This window comes from Leptopilina boulardi, unplaced genomic scaffold (assembly GCF_019393585.1).
Source record: "Leptopilina boulardi isolate dan_hultmark-lab unplaced genomic scaffold, ZJU_Lbou_2.1 LbouV2_122, whole genome shotgun sequence".
Lineage (NCBI taxonomy): Eukaryota > Metazoa > Arthropoda > Insecta > Hymenoptera > Figitidae > Leptopilina > Leptopilina boulardi.
This window is the reverse complement of record NW_026137666.1, coordinates 672631-696563: the sequence shown is the minus strand read 5'-3', so window position 1 is coordinate 696563 and position 23933 is coordinate 672631. Positions and strand designations below refer to the sequence as shown.

The 23933-nt window shown below is 30.4% G+C and overlaps 1 protein-coding gene across 3 annotated transcripts in view; it reads left to right on the top strand.

Annotated features, from left to right (window-relative positions):
- The window catches only part of LOC127287511 (uncharacterized), a 404468-nt gene that overhangs the window by 14426 nt on the left and 366109 nt on the right, over nucleotides 1-23933 (top strand). For 2 of the 3 annotated variants that reach the window (XM_051314503.1, XM_051314508.1), the window contains exon 2: nucleotides 7292-7377. In XM_051314503.1, the coding sequence (XP_051170460.1) occupies nucleotides 7292-7377 (86 nt within the window). Of the gene's footprint in view, nucleotides 1-7291; nucleotides 7378-9422; nucleotides 9519-23933 lie in introns of those variants that run through there. The other variant, XM_051314514.1, reaches the window with a different exon arrangement.

Here is a 23933-nt window from a genome sequence, read left to right as displayed (position 1 = left end):
GTCTACCAGCAATACAACTTACGAAAGATGCTGAACTGCTCATTTGAAACTTCGATTTCCTTGTGTTTTGGGTAAAGTGAAATTTTCATTGCAGGTCCAGACACATTAGTGACCTGAAGATAACGATTATTCTTTTTATTTGGATTTTCTGCTTTATTGGTTTAATCTCGTAACAAACTACATATAATGCGTTCTTGTTCTTTTTCAGAAAGTTGGTGGACTATATTTACCACATTTTCACAAACAGCATTACGTTTAGAAAGACAGGAATGTTTTATGCCACGGCCAATTTCTTGTAAACAAATATTGCACCTTGTAGAGAAATCAACAGACTTTTTTCCGTCTGAAAAAATTTTGTTTGGTTATAGAATATTTAAATATTTCTTAAAATTTTTAGAAAAACGGTAAGTAAAACAATCTGTAAAATATGCTTACGCAATACTCTAAGAGCGACTTGTTCATAATTTGAGTTCAAAGAAATATCGTTTTTCGTCGTTGTACAGACAATATTTTCAAACTTCCTTATGTTACCGGCACCTTTTTTCGGGTTGATATGACCTTTATATCTAGCCTGTGTACAGATATAGTCAGAACATTGAATGTTATCACTTTGCCGAGTATTTTTTGGCAATTCTATAACCAAATAATTTGGCATTACAGGTATGGGTCTTTTAAACACGCCCTTTTCGTGCTCATCAAGAGTTAAACGGCAAGAAACGCAAATACTCAAAGGAAACTTGAAATTTAGTATATCAAATTTTTCGCTTAAAAATTTCTAAATCGAATCTTCATATTTTTTGATTATAAAAAACGATTCTAACCTATTTCCTTTGAGAACGATTTTTTCTCCACACGGAGCACAAACTTTTTGGCGATTTTTTTCATGCGTCTGTGACATTATTTATCAATATTACCTAGTTATTCAAAATTTTAATCAATCTATGACATTGTTTCCACATGAAAACAAACATGCTATGAATTATTTATGACACATAAAGTTGCATGATAAATTACAAACTGAAGTTACACTTTTGTGAAAAACGAAAGTCTACATTAGTATATCGAAAACTGATTTTGCGATATTAACACATTTGAGACTGATTTCAGGGTATCTCGCTTAAACGATCAGCTAGGATTTCAAATCAATCGGATTTGTAATGTCCAAATATACCTTGAAACATCCCCGCTTGCCGATTTTGTCGTCATTTTTGGTCGGAACTTTCCAGCTTCCAGATCACCGTGAACACTTGCAACATTCTTTCGACACATCTCATCGGTATAAAAATCTTAACAATTTGTTAAAGCAGTACAAAGTGCCCATTTTGGTGTTTCAGTAAAACAAATTACTTTGCACACTGGATGCTTCCTTTTTAAAGATTTTTCAGAACAAAAAATTGAATGTGTATCTTTTGGTACAGTCGAGTGATTGCGCCATAATGCTTGTAGAATTTAGGCTCATATGAAACCTATTTTTGAATTAATGAACCGTTATATACCCGAAATTAAAACGATTCATTTTCAAAATGATGACCCAAGTATACAATACAAAAATAAAACCAATTTCTTTTTGTTATGCTATTATTCTGAAAAATTGAAGTGGTTAAATGTGATTTGGAATTTTACGACTTCTGGACACGGCAAAAGTTTCAATGATGGTGTTGGTCGAAGCATCAAATAGCAGTGCGATTCAGCTGTAACACACGGCAAAGACATCCGTTCTGCATCTGACGTTGTAAATATGTACAAAAATTTACCTGACTCTAAAATTCATGTTTTCGAAATATCTGAAGCTAAGATGAAAAATATTGATGCTCTAACTCCAAAAGATCTTCGTATTATTCCTAACACCAGAACAATTCATAAAATCATTTAAACGAAACAGGAAGTTGATAAACTGTACTTCGGAAGCTCAACGTGTTGCGAATGCATCTACTCTCCTCCTTGTAAACATTTTAGTTTAAATCCGAAGTTCTTTAACGGGGGGTACATATTTTTCTAAATTTTCATTGAAATATATTGCAAATTGAACGAGAGGCAGTAAATCTCTTTAGGCGCCTCGTAAAAAATGGATTTGTGGTGTTCAACGTAACTCGCAACAGATTCATCTAAAAAAAAAAAATTTTTTTGCTGAAGGAGATGTTTTTCGAGGTAACTACGAGAGGTTTTTTTTTTATTTTTCGATTTTTCGCAGCACTTGAAAACAAAAAACTCGATTTTCGCTGAAAAAATCGATCTATTTTTTACTGTATAATTAATAATTATAAAAAAAGCTCTCGTAATTACTTAGGGAATTTAGTCAAGAAGAACTGTACCAAATTTTAGAACGATTGGTTCAGTAGATTTTGAGATATCGTGAACACGGACTTTAAAAAAGTCATTTCGGGAAAAACGCAATTTTAAATTTTGACAATTTTTGAAATCTGACTTCAGATTCGTAATCAGCGACCCCAAAACTTATACGTACACATCAATGACATCGGAATACATTCAGAAATGTCCGCAAAAGGTTAAACACAAACTAAATTCAAAATGTACGAAAACACAGCCCGCGGAGCAACCGACACTTGAATGCTCAAATGCTCATAACTTGGTCAATTTTGCTCCGATCGGCTTGAAATTTTTACACAATATTCTTGAAATATTATACATTCATTTAAAAAAATAAAAAAAATGCAAAAATATTAAATACCATACCCCCTTAAGTATGACGAAGAAATACGGAATGATGATTCAAATTTAATTTTGGATTTATAGGAAATGATTTTTCAAACAGGCGATTGGTTGGCGGTAATTAGCAAAATACGTGGATTCCCGGTGTAGTAGAAGAGGATTTAAATTATCGTATTATTGTTTCACCAATGCGTCGAGTAGGAAAAAAATTATTCTGGCCAAAGAAAAATACAAAAATAAAATGCAAATAATAAAAATACAAGAAATTGTGAAAGAAACAATTTTGTGCAAAATCGACGAAGTCCCAATTATTAAAAAAAAAAATAATGTAAAGAATTTAATTTTTTAGCAAATGGTAATTAGACATCCATTTAAGAAATAATAATGTTCAAGTTAAAAAAATATATATGGGGTAAAATTCTTGTAGCGTACTAAGTGAAAAAAAGTTGATCGGATCTGGTTGTAACTTGCACATAATTTAGCCCTAGGGATGAGTACTTTAACCACGAAGTATTGTTAGGTTTTTTTAAAAACTGTCGGAGAGGGAGGGGGTTGAACTTTTTAAAAAATTTAAACAGTGATTTTTTAAAGATTGTAACTTTTAAACAGAAAGATAAAAAAAATTTGACCTATATGTATATTATAGTTTATTTTTGACACACATTTTATTATTCTTATAAATTTTTAAAATATTAAACGAATTTTATTGCTTCATAAAATTATAACCCCTCAGTCAATTACTTTCAACTGTTTTTTATCCTAAAAAGCAAACACCTCCCTATTGAAAAACCATCTAAAAGATCTTCTACAAGAAAATGTACATGTTCAGCAACTAAAATTGTACCTGTTCTGCTGATAATTTAATAATTTAGAATCATTCTGGATTCAACATTCTGGATTCAACATTCTGGATTCAACATTCTGGATTCAACATTCTGGATTCAACATTCTGGATTCAACATTCTGGATTCAACATTCTGGATTCAACATTCTGGATTCAACATTCTGGATTCAACATTCTGGATTCAACATTCTGGATTCAACATTCTGGATTCAACATTCTGGATTCAACATTCTGGATTCAACATTCTGGATTCAACATTCTGGATTCAACATTCTGGATTCAACATTCTGGATTCAACATTCTGGATTCAACATTCTGGATTCAACATTCTGGATTCAACATTCTGGATTCAACATTCTGGATTCAACATTCTGGATTCAACATTCTGGATTCAACATTCTGGATTCAACATTCTGGATTCAACATTCTGGATTCAACATTCTGGATTCAACATTCTGGATTCAACATTCTGGATTCAACATTCTGGATTCAACATTCTGGATTCAACATTCTGGATTCAACATTCTGGATTCAACATTCTGGATTCAACATTCTGGATTCAACATTCTGGATTCAACATTCTGGATTCAACATTCTGGATTCAACATTCTGGATTCAACATTCTGGATTCAACATTCTGGATTCAACATTCTGGATTCAACATTCTGGATTCAACATTCTGGATTCAACATTCTGGATTCAACATTCTGGATTCAACATTCTGGATTCAACATTCTGGATTCAACATTCTGGATTCAACATTCTGGATTCAACATTCTGGATTCAACATTCTGGATTCAACATTCTGGATTCAACATTCTGGATTCAACATTCTGGATTCAACATTCTGGATTCAACATTCTGGATTCAACATTCTGGATTCAACATTCTGGATTCAACATTCTGGATTCAACATTCTGGATTCAACATTCTGGATTCAACATTCTGGATTCAACATTCTGGATTCAACATTCTGGGTTCAACATTCTGGATTCAACATTCTGGGTTCAACATTCTGGATTCAACATTCTGGATTCAACATTCTGGATTCAACATTCTGGATTCAACATTCTGGATTCAACATTCTGGATTCAACATTCTGGATTCAACATTCTGGATTCAACATTCTGGATTCAACATTCTGGATTCAACATTCTGGATTCAACATTCCGGGTTCAACATTCTGGATTCAACATTCCGGATTCAACATTCCGGATTCAACATTCCGGATTCAACATTCTGGATTCAACATTCTGGATTCAACATTCTGGATTCAACATTCTGGATTCAACATTCTGGATTCAACATTCTGGATTCAACATTCTGGATTCAACATTCTGGATTCAACATTCTGGATTCAACATTCTGGATTCAACATTCTGGATTCAACATTCTGGATTCAACATTCTGGATTCAACATTCTGGATTCAACATTCTGGATTCAACATTCTGGATTCAACATTCTGGATTCAACATTCTGGATTCAACATTCTGGATTCAACATTCTGGATTCAACATTCTGGATTCAACATTCTGGATTCAACATTCTGGATTCAACATTCTGGATTCAACATTCTGGATTCAACATTCTGGATTCAACATTCTGGATTCAACATTCCGGGTTCAACATTCTGGATTCAACATTCTGGGTGCAACATTCTGGATTCAACATTCTGGATTCAACATTCTGGATTCAACATTCTGGATTCAACATTCTGGATTCAACATTCTGGATTCAACATTCTGGATTCAACATTCTGGATTCAACATTCCGGGTTCAACATTCTGGATTCAACATTCCGGATTCAACATTCCGGATTCAACATTCCGGATTCAACATTCCGGATTCAACATTCCGGATTCAACATTCCGGATTCAACATTCCGGATTCAACATTCCGGATTCAACATTCCGGATTCAACATTCCGGATTCAACATTCCGGATTCAACATTCCGGATTCAACATTCCGGATTCAACATTCCGGATTCAACATTCCGTATTCAACATTCCGTATTCAACATTCCGTATTCAACATTCCGTATTCAACATTCCGGATTCAACATTCCGGATTCAACATTCCGGATTCAACATTCCGGATTCAACATTCCGGATTCAACATTCCGGATTCAACATTCCGGATTCAACATTCCGGATTCAACATTCCGGATTCAACATTCCGGATTCAACATTCCGGATTCAACATTCCGGATTCAACATTCCGGATTCAACATTCCGGATTCAACATTCCGGATTCAACATTCCGGATTCAACATTCCGGATTCAACATTCCGGATTCAACATTCCGGATTCAACATTCCGTATTCAACATTCCGGATTCAACATTCCGGATTCAACATTCCGTATTCAACATTCCGTATTCAACATTCCGTATTCAACATTCCGTATTCAACATTCCGTATTCAACATTCCGTATTCAACATTCCGTATTCAACATTCCGTATTCAACATTCCGTATTCAACATTCCGTATTCAACATTCCGTATTCAACATTCCGTATTCAACATTCCGTATTCAACATTCCGTATTCAACATTCCGTATTCAACATTCCGTATTCAACATTCCGTATTCAACATTCCGTATTCAACATTCCGTATTCAACATTCCGTATTCAACATTCCGTATTCAACATTCCGTATTCAACATTCCGTATTCAACATTCCGTATTCAACATTCCGTATTCAACATTCCGTATTCAACATTCCGTATTCAACATTCCGTATTCAACATTCCGTATTCAACATTCCGTATTCAACATTCCGTATTCAACATTCCGTATTCAACATTCCGTATTCAACATTCCGTATTCAACATTCCGTATTCAACATTCCGTATTCAACATTCCGTATTCAACATTCCGTATTCAACATTCCGTATTCAACATTCCGTATTCAACATTCCGTATTCAACATTCCGTATTCAACATTCCGTATTCAACATTCCGTATTCAACATTCCGTATTCAACATTCCGTATTCAACATTCCGGATTCAACATTCCGGATTCAACATTGCTATTTATGACTGACAGAACTGTATATTTTTTATTTTATTATTAAAATAAACATTGAAATTACTACAAGTAATAAGTTTTTAAAAAGGTTAGAGTGATTTTTATGATAAAAATTGAAATATTCGAATTTTTGAAATTGATTATTTTTTTTAGATATATTACATTTTTATTTTTGTAATTTTTATTTTAATATAATTATATTATATCGATACCTGAGTGTGATACTGTTCTATGTCACAGGGACGGTGAATAATGTGCTATCTTAATTGTTTTGTCTAAACTTTTTTGCAATGTTAATTGCATTAAATTTTTTGAAATAATGCTTAATTAACTAATATTAATAGTAAAACATATTAATTACATATTACATTCATAATAATGTTTTAATTAAACATTATTATCTAAATTAAACATAATATCTCAAAAATAAATTTTTTTTTTGAAAATTTGAAGTGAGAGAAGTATTGTTTTAATTATGCGCATCTTTGGCAACTATTTTGATTTTGTTTGCTTCACGGAATAATTAGTTTTATGTTTGACATTCCTCTTCTACTCCTATAATTTTTTTAAAATTTCATCTCGAGACATATTGCCTCTCGTGGCAAATCTCTCGTATTGTCTCGAGCTATTAATTTGACTGCTCTTTAGGTATAATTGAAGGAGATAGGGATATTTATTATTTATAAAATTCTCATTTCTAATACTTTGACCGTAGTCTACAAATAATAATATACTATTTTTTACAGCCCAAACAACATGCAACAATGGTTTAGGAAGAGTAGTTTATGAAAGACTACCTGATCATCAGTTACAAGATTTTGATGATGATATGGTAAGTAAATTAGATGTAAATGTACAAATAATTTTAAATTAATATTAAGTCTTATAATTCTGTAAACTCTTATTGACTTTGTATTTCTACAGACAAAAAGTTACATATAAATTAGTAGACTATTAACTTACTTTTGAATGTTACATGATAATATATAATTTCTGAAACTTCTTTTAGCTTATTACGAGCTGCCTATATATTACCAAATAATATTGCCTTAATACTTCCAAAAAATATTCTCCCAAGCCAAACATAACACTGTGTGAAAAATAGTACATTGTGTACTAAAAATGACTATGTACCCCCCTAGCGGCCACATCTTTTGACATAATGATCTCAAATTTGGTACACTTATGTATTTTAACGTGAGCACGATTGGAGTTAATGATTAATTTTTATTAAATTTTTAAAGAAAAATGATAATTTAAGGGAAAGAAATGTATTTTTCGACAAAAAACTAAGAAAATTTTATATAAAGTAATTCAAATTTATAAATTTTTTCGTGTAGATTACAAAAAAAATATAGCGAGGATGATTAGAGTTGATGGTCCTGGTGCTGTCAGGAAAGAACTGATAATAACACAGGGTGTCTAACAAATTTATAAATCCCGATTCCCTGACTTTCCATGACTTTTCCATGACAGGTTCAAGAATTTTCCCTGACATTATTATTTTTGAATATTAGGTGGTAGATAAAATAATAAAGAACACGCAAGTGCAATAATAAAAACTAATGACAATAAAACTCTATTTATTAATTTTCTAAATTACATACTCAATATATAAAATAGAATCTTAGTGAATTAGGGAACACTTTGTTTGAATATTTGGCATTTGAATACATTAAATTAAACGTCATATAACTCTTATGAAATCTACTACAGTAAACTAGTGATGATAAAACACAGTAGTATCACTCAAAAGTCTGTGACGTTGCAATTTGTGCACGTCACAAAATCTTGTTAATACAAAATACTTAGAAGTTGTAGAGAATCAGAAATTTAAATAAAACACGACAGCACGATTCGGCGAAAAAGCGACACTCCATGACTGAATTTTGCGAGAAATGTCAAATAATTTTAGTTGCGATATTGCCGTTTTTCTTTATTTTTTTTATGTATATATCCGAGCGGAAACCAGAAGATCCAGCCAACGTAGATGACATCTGTCCATTCTCGATTTCAGACTACAAGTCCATGTTCATTTAAAAGAAATTGTCACTCAGCTACATCACAAGAAACCTGTCAAGAATTATGAAAGGATTAGGACCGTCACTGTTATGAAAATATTGTTACGATACCCTGTTCACCTTCGCCGACGAGGAGATCTCCGAACTGTTGAGATAAGTCAAAGGAAGGATCGAACACCAACTTATTGCCGCTCCGAAACCGAGAGATCCCTAATTTTCGAGGGGTAATCGTGAGGAACGACACTTTGTTACGAATTGTTAAGCCGTTCCGACATCGTGGGGTCCATGAATTTCGATGGATTATCGTGAGGAACAACCTTGTTACGAAAGAAAAAAATAAACTTACAAAAATTGCTGTTCTGCTATTACGAACAGAATTGGGGTTATGTTGTTTGTTTTGGTTGCCACCTGGGCACACTTGTTGAATTATTGCCGGTAGCCGCTACACCATCTTGGCGCTGTAAAATTTCTGTTGGGTCCGCCTTCACGATCTTGGAAGGAGGTTCAAAAATTACCGCGAGGCCAATTATAATTATTTTGATGAATTTGCTGATCCTGGCTAAAATCAACATATCTATAAATTACGTTGAGTCGCCACGAATATTTTATTCAAGAAGATAATGGAAATTCTCTAAGTCAATTGGATTGATTGTTAATTCTAATTAAGTGAAATTTGAACTTGGACTAACGACGTAACTATTCTGGAAGTCGAGGAAAACACATCAGCCAATCAGCGTCGAAGGACAACGGTATAGACCGAGGACGACACTCACGACGTTTCCCCTCTGTTTTCTTGTAATTTTTGTAATTTTGTGGTTATAAAAATTGAGAGGGAAGACGAGTCCCATTGTACATCGTGCTGTCTGTTAGATTTGATCGATTATCGGAAAAATTAAAACAATTATTGGTAGATTTTAATAGATGCTCCAATAAATTGTAAATTGATATCGAGGTAAGCTAAACTTTCTTAAAATTAAAAACATGATTCTTTGTAAAATATACGAGTTCGGCCAAAAAGTGGAAAATAAAAATTAATTAACTTTGAATATTAGAAAATAAAAAAAATGGCGAACTCAAGCACATGTTGTGGGACGAATTTTCTCTCGAGTGTTTCGGCAAATTATTAAGATAACCTTGATTATTCAGTAAAATTTAAATTCAGTAAATAATTTCGGAAAATTCATGAGTAAAAAATTTGAGAATTTTATTATGAAATTCGCGATTTTGTTGTTTCAGATAAAAATTTGGTTATGTCGCTTCTCGACAAGTTTCTTTCCGATTTTTTTATTTTTTTTTGCAGTCATGGAGTATTCGTCGGCTATTAAGAGCCAATATTTTTACTTTAATGTGAATTTATTCAATAAATTATTAAAGTCTTAATTAATTAATGTAAATTAAAATTTTGAGTTCATTATGAGTCGATTCTATTAATTAAGTTTTTTTTGTTAATTATCGTCGTTTAAAAATTGAGAATAATTAAAAAGAAATAAAACTTTGTCTTGTGTCAAAATTATTATATATGAAAAATTATTAATCACACACACGCACTAACTAGAGGAACCAGGTCTAATTGGAGAATTTTTTATGGAATTTTGTTCAGCAATTAATGAAATTTAAAGTTATGATTGTTATGATAAATTTTGTGGATTTGTAGTTAAGATTGTTAAGAGATATTTTGAGTCTTTAAGAGATTATTGTTGAAAATAAGAAAATTTTGTGAGCTGCGAATCGTTCCTCTCTTGGCAGGAGGACATGCAGGTAATTATCGATTTATTTTTTTTTATTTCGAAAATTATTACCCTCACAAGTCGTATAAAATAATTTTGAACTTTCACAGATTTTTGTTGAGTAATATAATAATATCATATATCTGTATTAATTCTCGTTAAATTATATATATAAAAATTAAAGCAACTTTAAAACAACAATCGTTTTGTTAAATACTTTTCATTTGACTTATTTTACAATCAGACCCTTTTTAGCGCTTCCATTTGTTCATCGATGTGAACAGATTCTTTCATCGCATCTTGAAACACTTTTTGTTTTAATACTTTCAGTTCCTTTAATTTCTTCTCAACTTTTCTTTTTGACTCTTTTTCAGCTTTATCTTTTTCTCTACTTTTCTTTTCCTCAGCAAGTGCTTCTTTATATAAAGAAGGGGCATTTCGAACTGAAAGAATCATTTTTTTGGTAATTGTAACATTTTCGATACCCCCTACTGAATGGATTGAATCATATATTATTCTTTGAGCTATTAAACTCTTTGGTTTTTGATTCTCAACAATACAATCTTTGTTCACGGAAAATCCTCTCTCCACTGCCGCGTTTCCATGATACAGGACCATTACATGCTTTATTAAAAACAAAAGATTTTTATAATTTTTCTCATTACACGCGTTAACAATACTAAACCAAAAGTGATCTAATCTGTCAGTAGACTGGTCGAAAATTTTCATTTTCTCAACAACAATTGATTGTTCACAAAGACTATTATATTCTTGATCAATCTTGTCAGCAGTTAGGCCAGTTAGAATCTGATCTTCAACACAGGTTTTAAGAAGACTAGATAATCGCTTATTTGCCGTTTTTTTTGAAGTGCAATCGCAGGATCAAAACATGTTATGCTTCTTACTAATCGATATTTTATAGGTGATCGCTCTATAATTTTCGATACAAACGCAATCATACATTTTCTACATTGTTCTTTAAATTGTAATTTTTCCAGCTCTGTTACATTTTTGCATTTTCGAAGTGCTGAGTTGGTTACATACCCAATATTAATTTCTTTGTCAGTCAACTGATTTTTTGCATTTAGGAAATCTATATTTAACAAGGAATTATTTTCTAAAACTTCTGATTTTATGAAACGTCTAAAAGCGGATTGTAAAACAATTGATATCTCAGAATAAAGAAATGGTGCCAAAGGATTATCTGATTGAAATTTGGTTAAAAATGGTTGAATATCAGCTGCAAGAGTTTGAAAAAACAAGAGTTTTGGACCCAAAAGTGCATCCTTTAATGAATTAGAAACGGTTTTAAAACTAGCGCAATTTGGTTCTTTTTTGTCTTTTGTAACTTTTTCTACGTATTTTTGAATATTTGGTAAACCTTCCTGAGCACGCTGAGATACTGCACCATTTTCTAACCAACGAACGGAACAAAATTTTTGCGGAAATTTAGATGACTCTGATGCACTTATATAATCGGATCTTCGAGAAGGAACATTTTTAAATAGATTATATAAAGCTCGTAAATAAGCAACGACATCCCATTGAGTAGCTTTTATACCTGCTTTAAAGGAATTATTCATTGCATGAAGTCCACAACTTCCAGTTTCACTTAATTTTTTTCTTTCTGGATTTTGAGCTAAGTCTTCTTTCAATTCTCGTAGAAATTTAAAATTCACGTTAGGACCGTCCATTGAAATCTGTATTAATTTTGACAAAATATTTTCTGACGTATTCTCTTTGAAAGCTTTTAGTAAATCGGATGCTGTTGCATGTTCTAAAAATGTAGATGTAAGATATCTAGTTTTAACTTCATTTTTTATTTCACACCAATAGCGAACGATCAGATCCATTTGTTGTTTTTCGCAAACCTATATTAATTATAAAAACTAAACGATCTAAGAAAATTTTTAATTCTGACAATCCATAACCATATTATTTTATAAGTATAATAATTATAATATATCATTAAACAAATCAACATTTTACGAATCTACATACATACCTTGTTTAAACTTTCGTCAAATGAAACTGAAATAAAATCAGACATTTCTAACTCCCTTTCAAGTTCACTTTGAAAATAATTCCGAAGACCATAAGTAATAATATATGATGCTTTATCTTTACTTAGTTTTAATTATTTTGCTATTTCACTATCAGGAAATAGAAGTTTCATTGTAGAAACACTGCTTTCGATGTCTCTTAAAGAATTATGATGTAATACTGATTTTAAACACCAGACTACTTCTGCTTTCGTAACATTGTCCTTTTCAAGGTAGCTTATCATTCCTGTCGATTTTAAATTTTCTCGTGCTTGACTTAAAACTTTTGATTTAATTTGCACTGCATCTGTATCATCTGTGTCTGCTCTTGAAATTTCTACATTTTGAGATGTTGAGAAAGAAGATGATATACTGGGACCATTGCTTTTTTCAAATAAAGGCTTGTTTGAATCTTTCCAATTTTGGATAGTAATATGTTTCTTGCTTAACATATGACTTTCTAAGGCCTTTTTTCCCATGTTGCTCAGCCATATTTGTATTGCAAACTTTACAATGCGCGCAATTTTTGTTGTTTTCTACTGACATCACCCACGAAAAGCGTTGCTCTTCCAACCATTTGGGGTCAAATACACATTTTCTTGTCGAAGTCATTATTAAGCAACCTTCATGAAAAGTGCTTACACCACTAAAACAGTCTTATAAAATTTTGAAAAATAACTAATAATAATCTGCAATCAGCGATATACATTTGACATAAACAACCATGTTGATCATAACTATGTAGTTTATGGCGGAACTCTGATGCACCTTGCAGAGATGGGCACGTAACATGCGTCTGGCTACGCAGACAGCCGAGGTCTGAATTGAACGCGCAGACGCACCATTAAGTTATTACTAGTATTGGCGCGTTATTTCAAATTGCGCAAAAGTATAAAATATGAAAAATGAGTAGAAATAAATTTTATTTCAAAAAATTAATTAATTAAATATTTTTTTGCAAAAATTCCAGAAAATGATGGAAATTCCATGACTTTTCCATGACTATTACAGACAAAAATCAATTCCATGACTTTTCCCTGACCTGGAAATTTTCCCTGACTGTTAGACACCCTGTAATAGAAAAAATCATGAATTTTCTCCCAAAAACGAAGAAAATTTTATCTAAAGGACTTAAAATTTATTCATTTTTACGCATTTTTGTGTGTATATTATAAAAATAATTTTAAAAACATGATAAGAAATTGTTTTAATTAAGTTTTTTAAGAAAAAGAAATTTTTTTTTTAAAAATGGACTTTTCCCATAAGTTTTTTAAGCGTTTCTGTATTCTATTAATTTTTTTCGAATTTTTTTCTCTTCCTCCTATTCTTCCTTTTTTAATTCGATATTTTTTTCACATTTTTTTTAAAGAAAATGTTTATTTTAATGGAAAATGAAATCGGACAAGTGCGAGTTACACTCCTACTGAAATTGAGACGTCCGTACTCGAAGTGAACTTATTTGGTATAAAAACAAATGTTTAAAAAATATGTGTTGTTTGACAAATAATATAAATGATACAAAAAGGAACAAAGGAAAAAAATTAAGAAAATTGTTCCTCGTTTCGTATAAAAACAAATGTTTAAAAAATATGTGCTGTATGTCAAATAATATAAGTGATACGAATAGGAACAATTTTCTTAAATTTTACAAAATTGTTTCTTTTTGTATCACTTATATTATTGTCCGATTTTTTTTGGCTTTTTTTTTATTTATTTATTTTTTTATGAGTTAAAAATATGTATTTTCACCACAACAAATATTGCGATGTTCTTTTTTGTAATTTTGAGATATTAATTAATTAATGTTAATAAAAAATGAAATATTTCATAAATAATAAAGTTATTTGCAATCCTGAAGCTACCAATTGAAACCTGACGTAATTCCGCATCCCACCAGCCCTATATGAACTATTTTGGATTAGAGAATTTTTTATAAACAATTGCAATTGCAGCCAATTGTTTATTAACAATCCAATTATTCAAAGTACTTCATATAGGGCTTGTTGGATGCGGAATTATGTCAACTTTCATTCAGTAACATCAGAATTACGATAACTTTATTTGATTATAAAATATATCATTTTTCATTAACATTAATTAATTAATATCTCGAAAATAACAAAAAAGGGCATCTTAATATTTTTTGTGGTGAAAATACACATTTTTAACTTTCAAAAAAAAAAATTATTAAAAAAAATCGGACAAGTTCGAGGTACACTAGCACTGAAATCGAGGTTTTTATATTGGTATAAAAACATATGTTTAAAAAATATAAGTTTTGTATGTCAAATAATGTAAGTGATACAAAAATGAACAATTTTTAAAAAAATGTTAAGAAGATTGTTCCTTTTTGTATCACTTACATTATTTGACATACAAAACTTATATTTTTTAAACATACGTTTTTATACCAAATAAGTTCGCTTCGTGTACGGAACCCTCGATCCGATATTATTTTCAATTAAAATGAACACTTTGTTTAAAAAAATGTGAAAAGAATATCGAATTAAAAAAGGAAGAATAGGAGGAAAAGAAAAAAATTAGAAAAATGTAAATAGAACAGAGAAACGAATAAAAAACTTATGGGAAAAGTCCAATTTAAAAAAAAAAAATTTCTTTTTCTTAAAAAACTTAATTAAAACAATTTCTTATCATGTTTTTAAAATTATTTTTATAATATATACACAAAAATGCGTGAAAATGAATCAATTTTAAGCCCTTTAGATAAAATTTTTTTCTTTATTGGGAGAAAATTCATGATTTTTGCTTCCTCGTGGAGGAAGCTTTGTAGTCCTTTCGTTTATAAAACTTTTCAAAGTGGCGGAAACAAATTTTTATCTATATTGAAACATGTTATATGAGATCCTGATCAATTGTCCGGATGTATGTATGGGCGTATGTGTGGATCCCTTTTTTGTTTAGAAGATAACTTTAACAGGTTTTAATGGATTTGGACTTAATTAGCTCTCGAAAAAAAATTGGTAAAAAAATTTTCAATAACTGCATTCAAAAATAATAAATGATAAAAGTATGCATTTCCTTAAATGTTCTTTCACTGGTGCCGTTACCCTAGTCATTTTTAGGTATTTTTCGTAAAAATTCATGGTTTTTCCTTGACAACGCTATGATAATCAACTCCAATCATGCTCGCTATATTTTTTTGTAATCTACACGTAAAAATACGCTAAAATATATAAATTTGAATCCATTTAAATAAAATTTTGTTCGTTTTTGGTGGAAAAATACATTTTTTCCCTAAAATTGTCATTTTTTCTTGAAAAACTTCACAGTAAAGTTGTTGTATCATTTTCTATTGCAACCTTTTGGTGCACCAAAGTTATATCAAAATGAAAGGGTTTTTTAAATCATTTTTATAAATGATACACGAAGCGGTAATAAAATAATTCATTATTTTTTACAATATTTTTAATGAAAAATTTAATTTTTTCACCAATGTTTCCGTTCAAAATTAATGTTTTTCACCTTTTCTTTGATGAAAAAATTAATTTTTTTCACCAATATTTTTGATGAAAAAATTAATTTTTTTCACCAATATTTTTGATGAAAAAATTAATTTATTTCACGAATATTTTTGATTAAAAAATTAACTTATTTCACCAATATTTTTAATTAAAAAAATTTTTTTTCTTGAAAATTTCCTTTAAAAATGTATTTCTTCTTTCTGTAAAGAGGAGGAGGTAAAATCCTAATTTTTATTTGCAAAAAATCTCTATTTTTTATTAATGAAATGGGACTAAATACCGTTAATTTAAAAATTTTATTTTTTTTGTCCATTTTTAATTTCTGACACAACGAAGAGGAATTTTTTTTCTGTAGACAGAAGAAGATTAAATCTAAATTTTTATTGGCAAAAAATCTCCATTTTAATTTAACAATGTTTAGTCCTATCTACTAAATATAGAACGGAGATTTTTACCAAAAAAAAAATTAAGATTTAAACTCCTCTCAAGATTTCTACTCGTTGCGTCAAAAATTGAAAATGGAGAAAAAATTAAATTTTTTTATTTAACAATATTTAGTCTCATCCCCTTAATAAAAAATGGAGATTTTTTGCGAATAAAAATTAGGATTTTTCCTCCTTCCTCTTTACAGAAAGAAAAATACATTCCCGTGTGGAAAAAGCCACGATCTTGCCCTCAAGAGTTCAGGGCCCCCGGCTGATCCATCCCTGATGAGGGCTGATCCATATAGCGAATCCATGAGGGGCAACGTAGGGTCCCGCATGGATCGCCCTCATGATCGATTAGCAAAATTTTCTAAGTCCAAAAATCAAGTATTTTTTTATCACCAAAAAATTAATGTTTATAATGATTCAGAACAACGAAAAACGCGTTTTTAATAAAAATATATTTACACTTTTTTTGAAAATTCACCTAAGATGATTCATGATAATAATCATAAAGCATATAATTAATTATATTTTATAAATTGCATTTGATTGGAAAATATAATTTAATATCTTAACTTTAATTAAATGATGTTAAGCACTTTTCTTTGTTAGGTATTTTTTAAGTTTAAATAACATCAAGAAGTTAACATTCGTTTTGAAGTAGCGTGCGTAGCGTAGTTGGTAAAGCGTTAGACTCATAGTCCGTAGGTCGTAGGTTCGATTCCCCCCATGCGTTAGATTTATTTATTTCTCATGTTTGCGTTTAATCATTAATTCTACGTATGAATTAATTGAAAAATGAAAATATCCGTTAATAGTATGCATAAATTACATATTTTTTAATTTTTTAATTAATTAATTTATTATTACTTTTAATTATATCCGACAGTTAATTAATTAGAACGTTAATTAATAAATTCAATTTGAGTAAGAATTTAATTTAAAATTGAATAATTATTAAATAAATATGTTATTTATTCATAACTTAAGCTTATTTATTATTAATTAACTTTTATTATTAATATTATTGATTAAAAAACATTATGGCAAACTTGAGGGCAAGATGAGGGCAAACGTGAGGGCCCATAAGGGCGCCCTCATCGATGAGCATGTCGTTTCCATGAGGGGCCCTATGGATCATCCATATGCGCCCCTCATGGCATGAGGGCGATCCATACGGGTTTTTAAAGGAAATTTTCATAAAAAATTTTTTTTAATCAAAAATATTAGTGAAATAAAATAATTTTTTAATCAAAAATATTGGTAAAAATTTTAATTTTTTTATCAAAGAAAAGGTGAAAAATATTAATTTCGAACGGAAAAATTGGTGAAAAATATTTATTATTTGATCAAAAATATTTGTGAAGAAATTAATTTTTTTATTAAAAATATTGTAAAAAAATAATTAAATATTTTATTAAAAATATTGTTGAAAATAATTAATATCTTATTTATACCAATATTATTGATTAAAATATTACCTTTTTTGATAATTTTGACCAATATTTCCGTTTAGCAAGTAAAACTTTTGCTTTTTATAAAAACGATTCAGATAAAATTAAAAGAAAGAAAAAAGATGAGTGTTGCCACCTACCTTCTAAAAAGCTCGGCTATATTGATTTTATTGACAAATTATTTTCCATGCATTTTAGGTTATGTTTATAAGCTGTCACTATTTAATTATCGAATTGCACATTGTCTTTGATTTTCTGTTATTTTCATTTTCAAACTAAATAGTAAAATAGTCTCCGCAATTACACTATTACGAAAATAACTGAAAATGAATCGTTTATTTTTCAGTCGATATATTTCGGCCATGATTAATATAAGTTGATTAAATTTTTTGCATCAAAAAATGAGACCGCTTCGTGTATCATTTCTAAAAATGATTTACAAAACCCTTTCATTTTGATATAACTTTGGTGCACTAAAACGTTGCAACGATTTGATGCTATTTTGGTCTCAATTTGATACTTTCAAGAAAACTGTGTGCATATTTCTTGGCGCATATTTTTTCTTTTCATAAATTTTTTTGTATTTGTAGCAGTTTTTGAGAAAAAAGCAAAAAAGTAAATTTTTCTTAAAATCACTTTTAATCAAAATTTTCATTTTAATTTGTTCTAAAATGAAAAGTTCTAAATATTTTTGCATACAATTTACAGGATTTATAGTTTAAACTATTCTTTGAATGATCATTAATAATAATTCTTCATTTTTAATTTAAAAAAAATTATTAATTTTTTTGTTGCTCAGCGTTACAATAGGGCTTTATATTTTTCAAACACTTCGTTTATGTAGGGAATTTTCTCTGAGATCAAACTTCCTCTGAATAAAATGTTTATTGATACACAATAAAGATTTTCGTAAAGTTTTATTTTAATAAAACTTTTTTTATCATCAATAAACATTTTATTCAGAGGAAGATTATTCTAAGAGAAAATTTCCTAGATAAACGAAGCGTTTGAAAAATATAAAGCCCTATTGTAACACTGAGCAACAAAAAAATCAATAATTTTTTTAAAATTAAAAATGAAGAATTATTATTAAGGATCACTCAAAGGATAGTTTAAACTATAAGTCTTGTAAATTGTATGCAAAAATATTCAGAACTTTACATTTTAGAACGAATGAAAATAAAAATTTTGATTAAAAGTGATTTTAAGAAAAATTTACTTTTTTGCTTTTTTCTCAAAAACTGCTACAAATCCAAAAAAATTTATGAAAAGAAAAAAGATGCGCCAGAAAATTTCCTACAAGATAGTAATTAAAAAAAATTTATTTTTAATAATTGATTTTTAAGGTGCTAGGGGAACTATTATTTTGGTTGGAAACTTCGGTCATGGAGCGTACTCTTCGCGAGTACAATGTATGCTTTTATAAATATATACCTATATAAATATAAGTATTTATCAATTAACACATATATATATATATGGGGTAATAAAAACATCAAGCACTTGAACATTACCTAAAAGCAGCGAGTAATCTACTTCAAAATTCAATTTTGGCCAAAGGAAGCGATGCTAAGCACTTGAGATGTTTACAGCCTAAAGAAATAACAGAAAGAAGAAGCTTAAGAAGTATTCAAATTGTTTACAAATTTCTTAACTTAGACTTGAACATTGACACGAATTCACTCACTGACGATTGGAAACTTTTACAGCTGGAAGATCTTTTATCTTATAATTTGAATATCAGAATTGATCATTTTTGGAACCAGATTTTTGAAATTAAAAATGTTTATAACGAACTAAAATATCCACTAATTACAAAGGTTGTGAAAGCTGTATTATTGTTCGCTCATGGTAATTCGGATGTTGAACGTCGTTTTTCAATTTAAAGGAATCAACTACCAGCTGATAGAGGTGCTATGACAGAAAAAACACTAAATGCGAGATTAAACATTTGGGATGGTCTTCAAGTTTATAATGGTCGGCCAGAATTAGTACCAATTTAAAAATCATTAAATATTCCTGCACAAAATGCCTACAGTAAGCATGACGAATATTTAAAGAAAAAACGAATGGAACAAGAAAAATAAGAAAAAGAAAACAACAAGAAAAGGACTTAGAGAAGCAGAGAATAGCTGAAAAAAAACAAATTGAAAACAAAAAGAAATTAGAAGAATTAAAGAAAGATCTTAAAGAGACCAAGAAAACTGAAGATGATGAACGCCATGCTTCTGATAAGCTAATTGACAAAGCCAACCGAAAGATGAAAGAAGCTCTGAAAAACAATAACCTAGTAGAAGCCAAGGTTGCTAACGGTATGCTGGATGGTGTCAAAGCAATTACATTAAGGTCAGAGGAACTTTGTAAGAAAAAAACTATAGGTTTGGAGAAAAAAGTAGAGAAGAGGACATCATCTCTTCTAGATAATATTTTTAAGGATAATTCAAAAAAGCTTCGAACTGACGACAAGAGCACACATTAAAGAAACGAAATTATTTTTTAATGCATCTAATGCATAGGTTTATAAAGTACACATTTAAAAGTTTACTTAAAATTTTTTTTAATTTCATTTTGTATTTAAATTATTTAATGTAAACGGAAAGGCAGCAACGGAAAAAGAAAAGGAAGAGCATTTTCAGAACATTTAATCGACATTAAAAAGAAATTAAAATGCGAATGGAAAATAAATGAATGGGAGTACGACTTGACTTTAAAAATAAAAGAAAGTGAATCAAAAGAAGAATATGCAATAATAAGTGCATATAATAATGACAGTAAAAATTTAGAAACATATCTACATAAACTTGACAATGAAATAAAGAATGTTGAACAAAAAATCGAAAAAATAATTATCACAGGAGATTTTAATGCCAGAATCTGAAAAAAAGGTATAGCAGAATGTGGGAGAGACAGCAGTACAAGAATAATAAAAAGAAAATCTGAAGATAAACAAATTAGGAGCGAAGGAAGAAGAAAAATGGTCACGGTGATCTGGAAGCTGGAAAGTTCAGACCAAAAATGACGACAAAATCGGCAAGCGGGGATGTTTCAAGGTATATTTGGACATTACAAATCCGTTTGATTCGAAATCCTAGCTGATCGTTTAAGCGAGATATCGTGAAATCAGTCCCAAATGTGTAAATATCGCAAAATTAGTTTTCGATATACTAATGTAGATTTTCATTTTTTACAAAAGTGTAACTTCAGTTTGTAATTTATCATGCAACTTTATGTGTCATAAATAATTCATAGCATGTTTGTTTTCATGTGGAAACAATGTCATAGATTGATTAAAAATTTGAATAACTAGGTAATATTGATAAATAATGTCACAGACGCATGAAGAAAATCGCCAAAAAGTTTGTGCTCCGTGTGGAAAAAAAATCTTTCTCAAAGGAAAAAGGTTAGAATCGTTTTTTATAATAAAAAAATATGAAGATTTGAGTTAGAAATTTTTAAGCGAAAAATTTGATATACAAAATTCCAAGTTTCCTTTGAGTATTTGCGTTTCTTGCAGTTTAACTCTTGATGAGCACGAAAAGGGCGTATTTAAATGACCAATACCTGTAATGCCAAATTATTTAAATATAGAATTGCCAAAAAATACTCGGCAAAGTGATAGCATTCAATGTTCTGATATCTGTACAAAGGCTAGATATAAAGGTCACATCAACCCGAAAAAAGGTGCCGGTAACATAAGAAAGTTTGAAAATATTGTCTGTACAACGACGAAAAACGATATTTCTTTGAACTCAATTTATGAACAAGACTCTCTTAGAGTATTGCGTAAGCATATTTTACAGAATGTTTTACTTACCGTTTTTCTAAAAATTTTAAGAAATATTTAAATATTCTATAACCAAACAAAATTTTTTTAGACGGAAAAAAGTCTGTTGATTCCTCTACAAGGTGCAATAATTGTTTACAAGAAATTGTCCGTGGCATAAAACATCCCTGTCTTGCTAAACGTAAAGCTGTTTGTGAAAATGTGGTTTTAGTCCACCAACTTCTTGAAAAAGAACAAGAACGCATTATATGCAGTTTGTTACGAGATCAAACCAATAAAGCAGAAAATCCAAATAAAAAGAATAATGTTAATCTTCAGCTCACTAATATGTCTGGACCTGCAATGAAAATTGCATTCTACCCAAATTTTCACATTAAAGTACTTGCAGATGGTGGACAGGGCTTCTTTAAAATGTGTTTAACTCTAATTCCACAGAATTATAATTTGGAAAAAGAAAATGTGACTGCTGACGAAATGAAAGAAAATGTTGATCCAGAATCATCTCCAGAGAAACGAAGCCGCCATTCTAGAGACGCTGAAAGTAGAAGAAAAGAAAAGTTGACGAGTGATAATCGTCTAATACTTCTGTGTTTAGTTCCGAAAATCAAGGAGACATATGGGAATCTGGAATTATTGTTTCAGCTGAATAAACTGAATAACATTCCTTTCAAGTTTGTTGCCGATTTTAAGTTAATACTGATGGCGAACGGTTAACAAATTGCCACTTCGATGCCCATATTGTTGCGTATCGTGAAAATAGGAAAGAAACTATCAAACACGTACTGAGTTGTCAAAAAATTTTGGAAAAAATGAGCAACGAGGCATGGGATTTTTTGCAAAAATGAAGAACAAACACCCTAATTTGAAATTTGAAATTTTTTTGACACCAGATACAGAAAGAGCGGAAAATTTTACGTCCAGATACGATTTGGTCTTTTTTAAACTAACATTTCAAAGTTATTTCAAGGCCATCTAGAGGTTAAATTCTTCTTTTAATCTCTCGGCCGAAATTTTAACCTGGAATTGGTCCTAGAAGTCACTTTTTATGTTTTTGGGTCATCAAGAGGTAAAATTCTTCTTTTAATCTCTGGGCCGGAATTTTACCCTGGAATTGGTCTTAGAACAGTTGCTTGTTATGTTTTGGGGTCGCTGATTACGATGCCGGTGTCCGTGTGACGTTATCAGGTCAGCATCACTCAAGGTCAAACACCCTAATTTGAAATATTTAATTTTATTGACCCCGGATTCAGAAAGAGAGGAAAATTTTATGTACGGGTACGTTTTGACCTTTTTTTAAACTAACATTTCAAGGTCATCTAGAGGTAAAATTCTTCTTTTAATCTCTGGGCCGGAATTTTAGCCTAGACTTGGTCTTAGAACAATTGCTTCTTATGTTTTTGGGGTCGCTGATTAAATATTTTAAATTATGGTGTTTGATTTTGTGTTGACCTTGATGCTGACCTGATGACGTCACACGGACGTCGACATCGTAATCAGCGATCCCAAAAATATAAGCAACTGTTCTAAGACCAATTCCAAGCTGAAATCCCGGCCGAGAAATTAAAAGAAGAATTTGACCTCTAGATGACCTTGATATGATCTTAAAATGTAAGTGTAAAAAAAAGATCAAAACGTATCTGGACGCAAAATTTTCTGCTCTTTCTGAATCCGGTATCAAAAAAATTAAATACTTCAAATTAAGGTATTTGTCGTTGTGTTGACCTTGAGGCTGACGTCATGCGATAATACGGATACCGGCATCGTAATCAGCGACCTCAAAAACATAAAGGTCACCTACCCTTAAAACATGTCCACCTCAATTTCCCTTTGTGGTTCTATGTTATGTTTTAACCCTTTAAGGTACGAACTAATAATCGCAATACCATTCTTTAGTCAAATATTATTATTTTTACATTTTTAAGGTCGCTGATTACGAATTCGGTATCAGATTTTAAAATTTCAAAATGGCGGATCCAATATGGCGAAAGACTTTTTAAAAATCAAATGCAATTCGGTTAAAACTTCTTACTCGGGGGTTTTCTGGGTCGCTTATAAGAAATCCGTTGTCTGTTTTCTAAAATTCAAAATGGCTGATCCAATATGGCGGACGACTTTTAAAAAATCAAATGCAATTCGCTTGAACCTTGTTACACGGGGGTTTTCGGGGTCGCTGACTACGAATCCGGTGTCCATTTCTTAAAATTCAAAATGGCGGATCTAATATGGCAGACGAATTTTTGAAAATCAAATGCTATTCGCTTGAAACTTGTTACTCGGGGTTTTTGGGTCGCTGAGTACGAATCTGGTATCTGCTTTTTAAAATTCAAAATGTCCAATTCCATATGACAGAAGAATTTTAAAAAAATCGTTCGGTATCGCTTGAAAATTGTTACTCGGGGGTTTTTGGGATCGCTGATTACAAATCCCAAGAAGCACGTAACATAACCTCA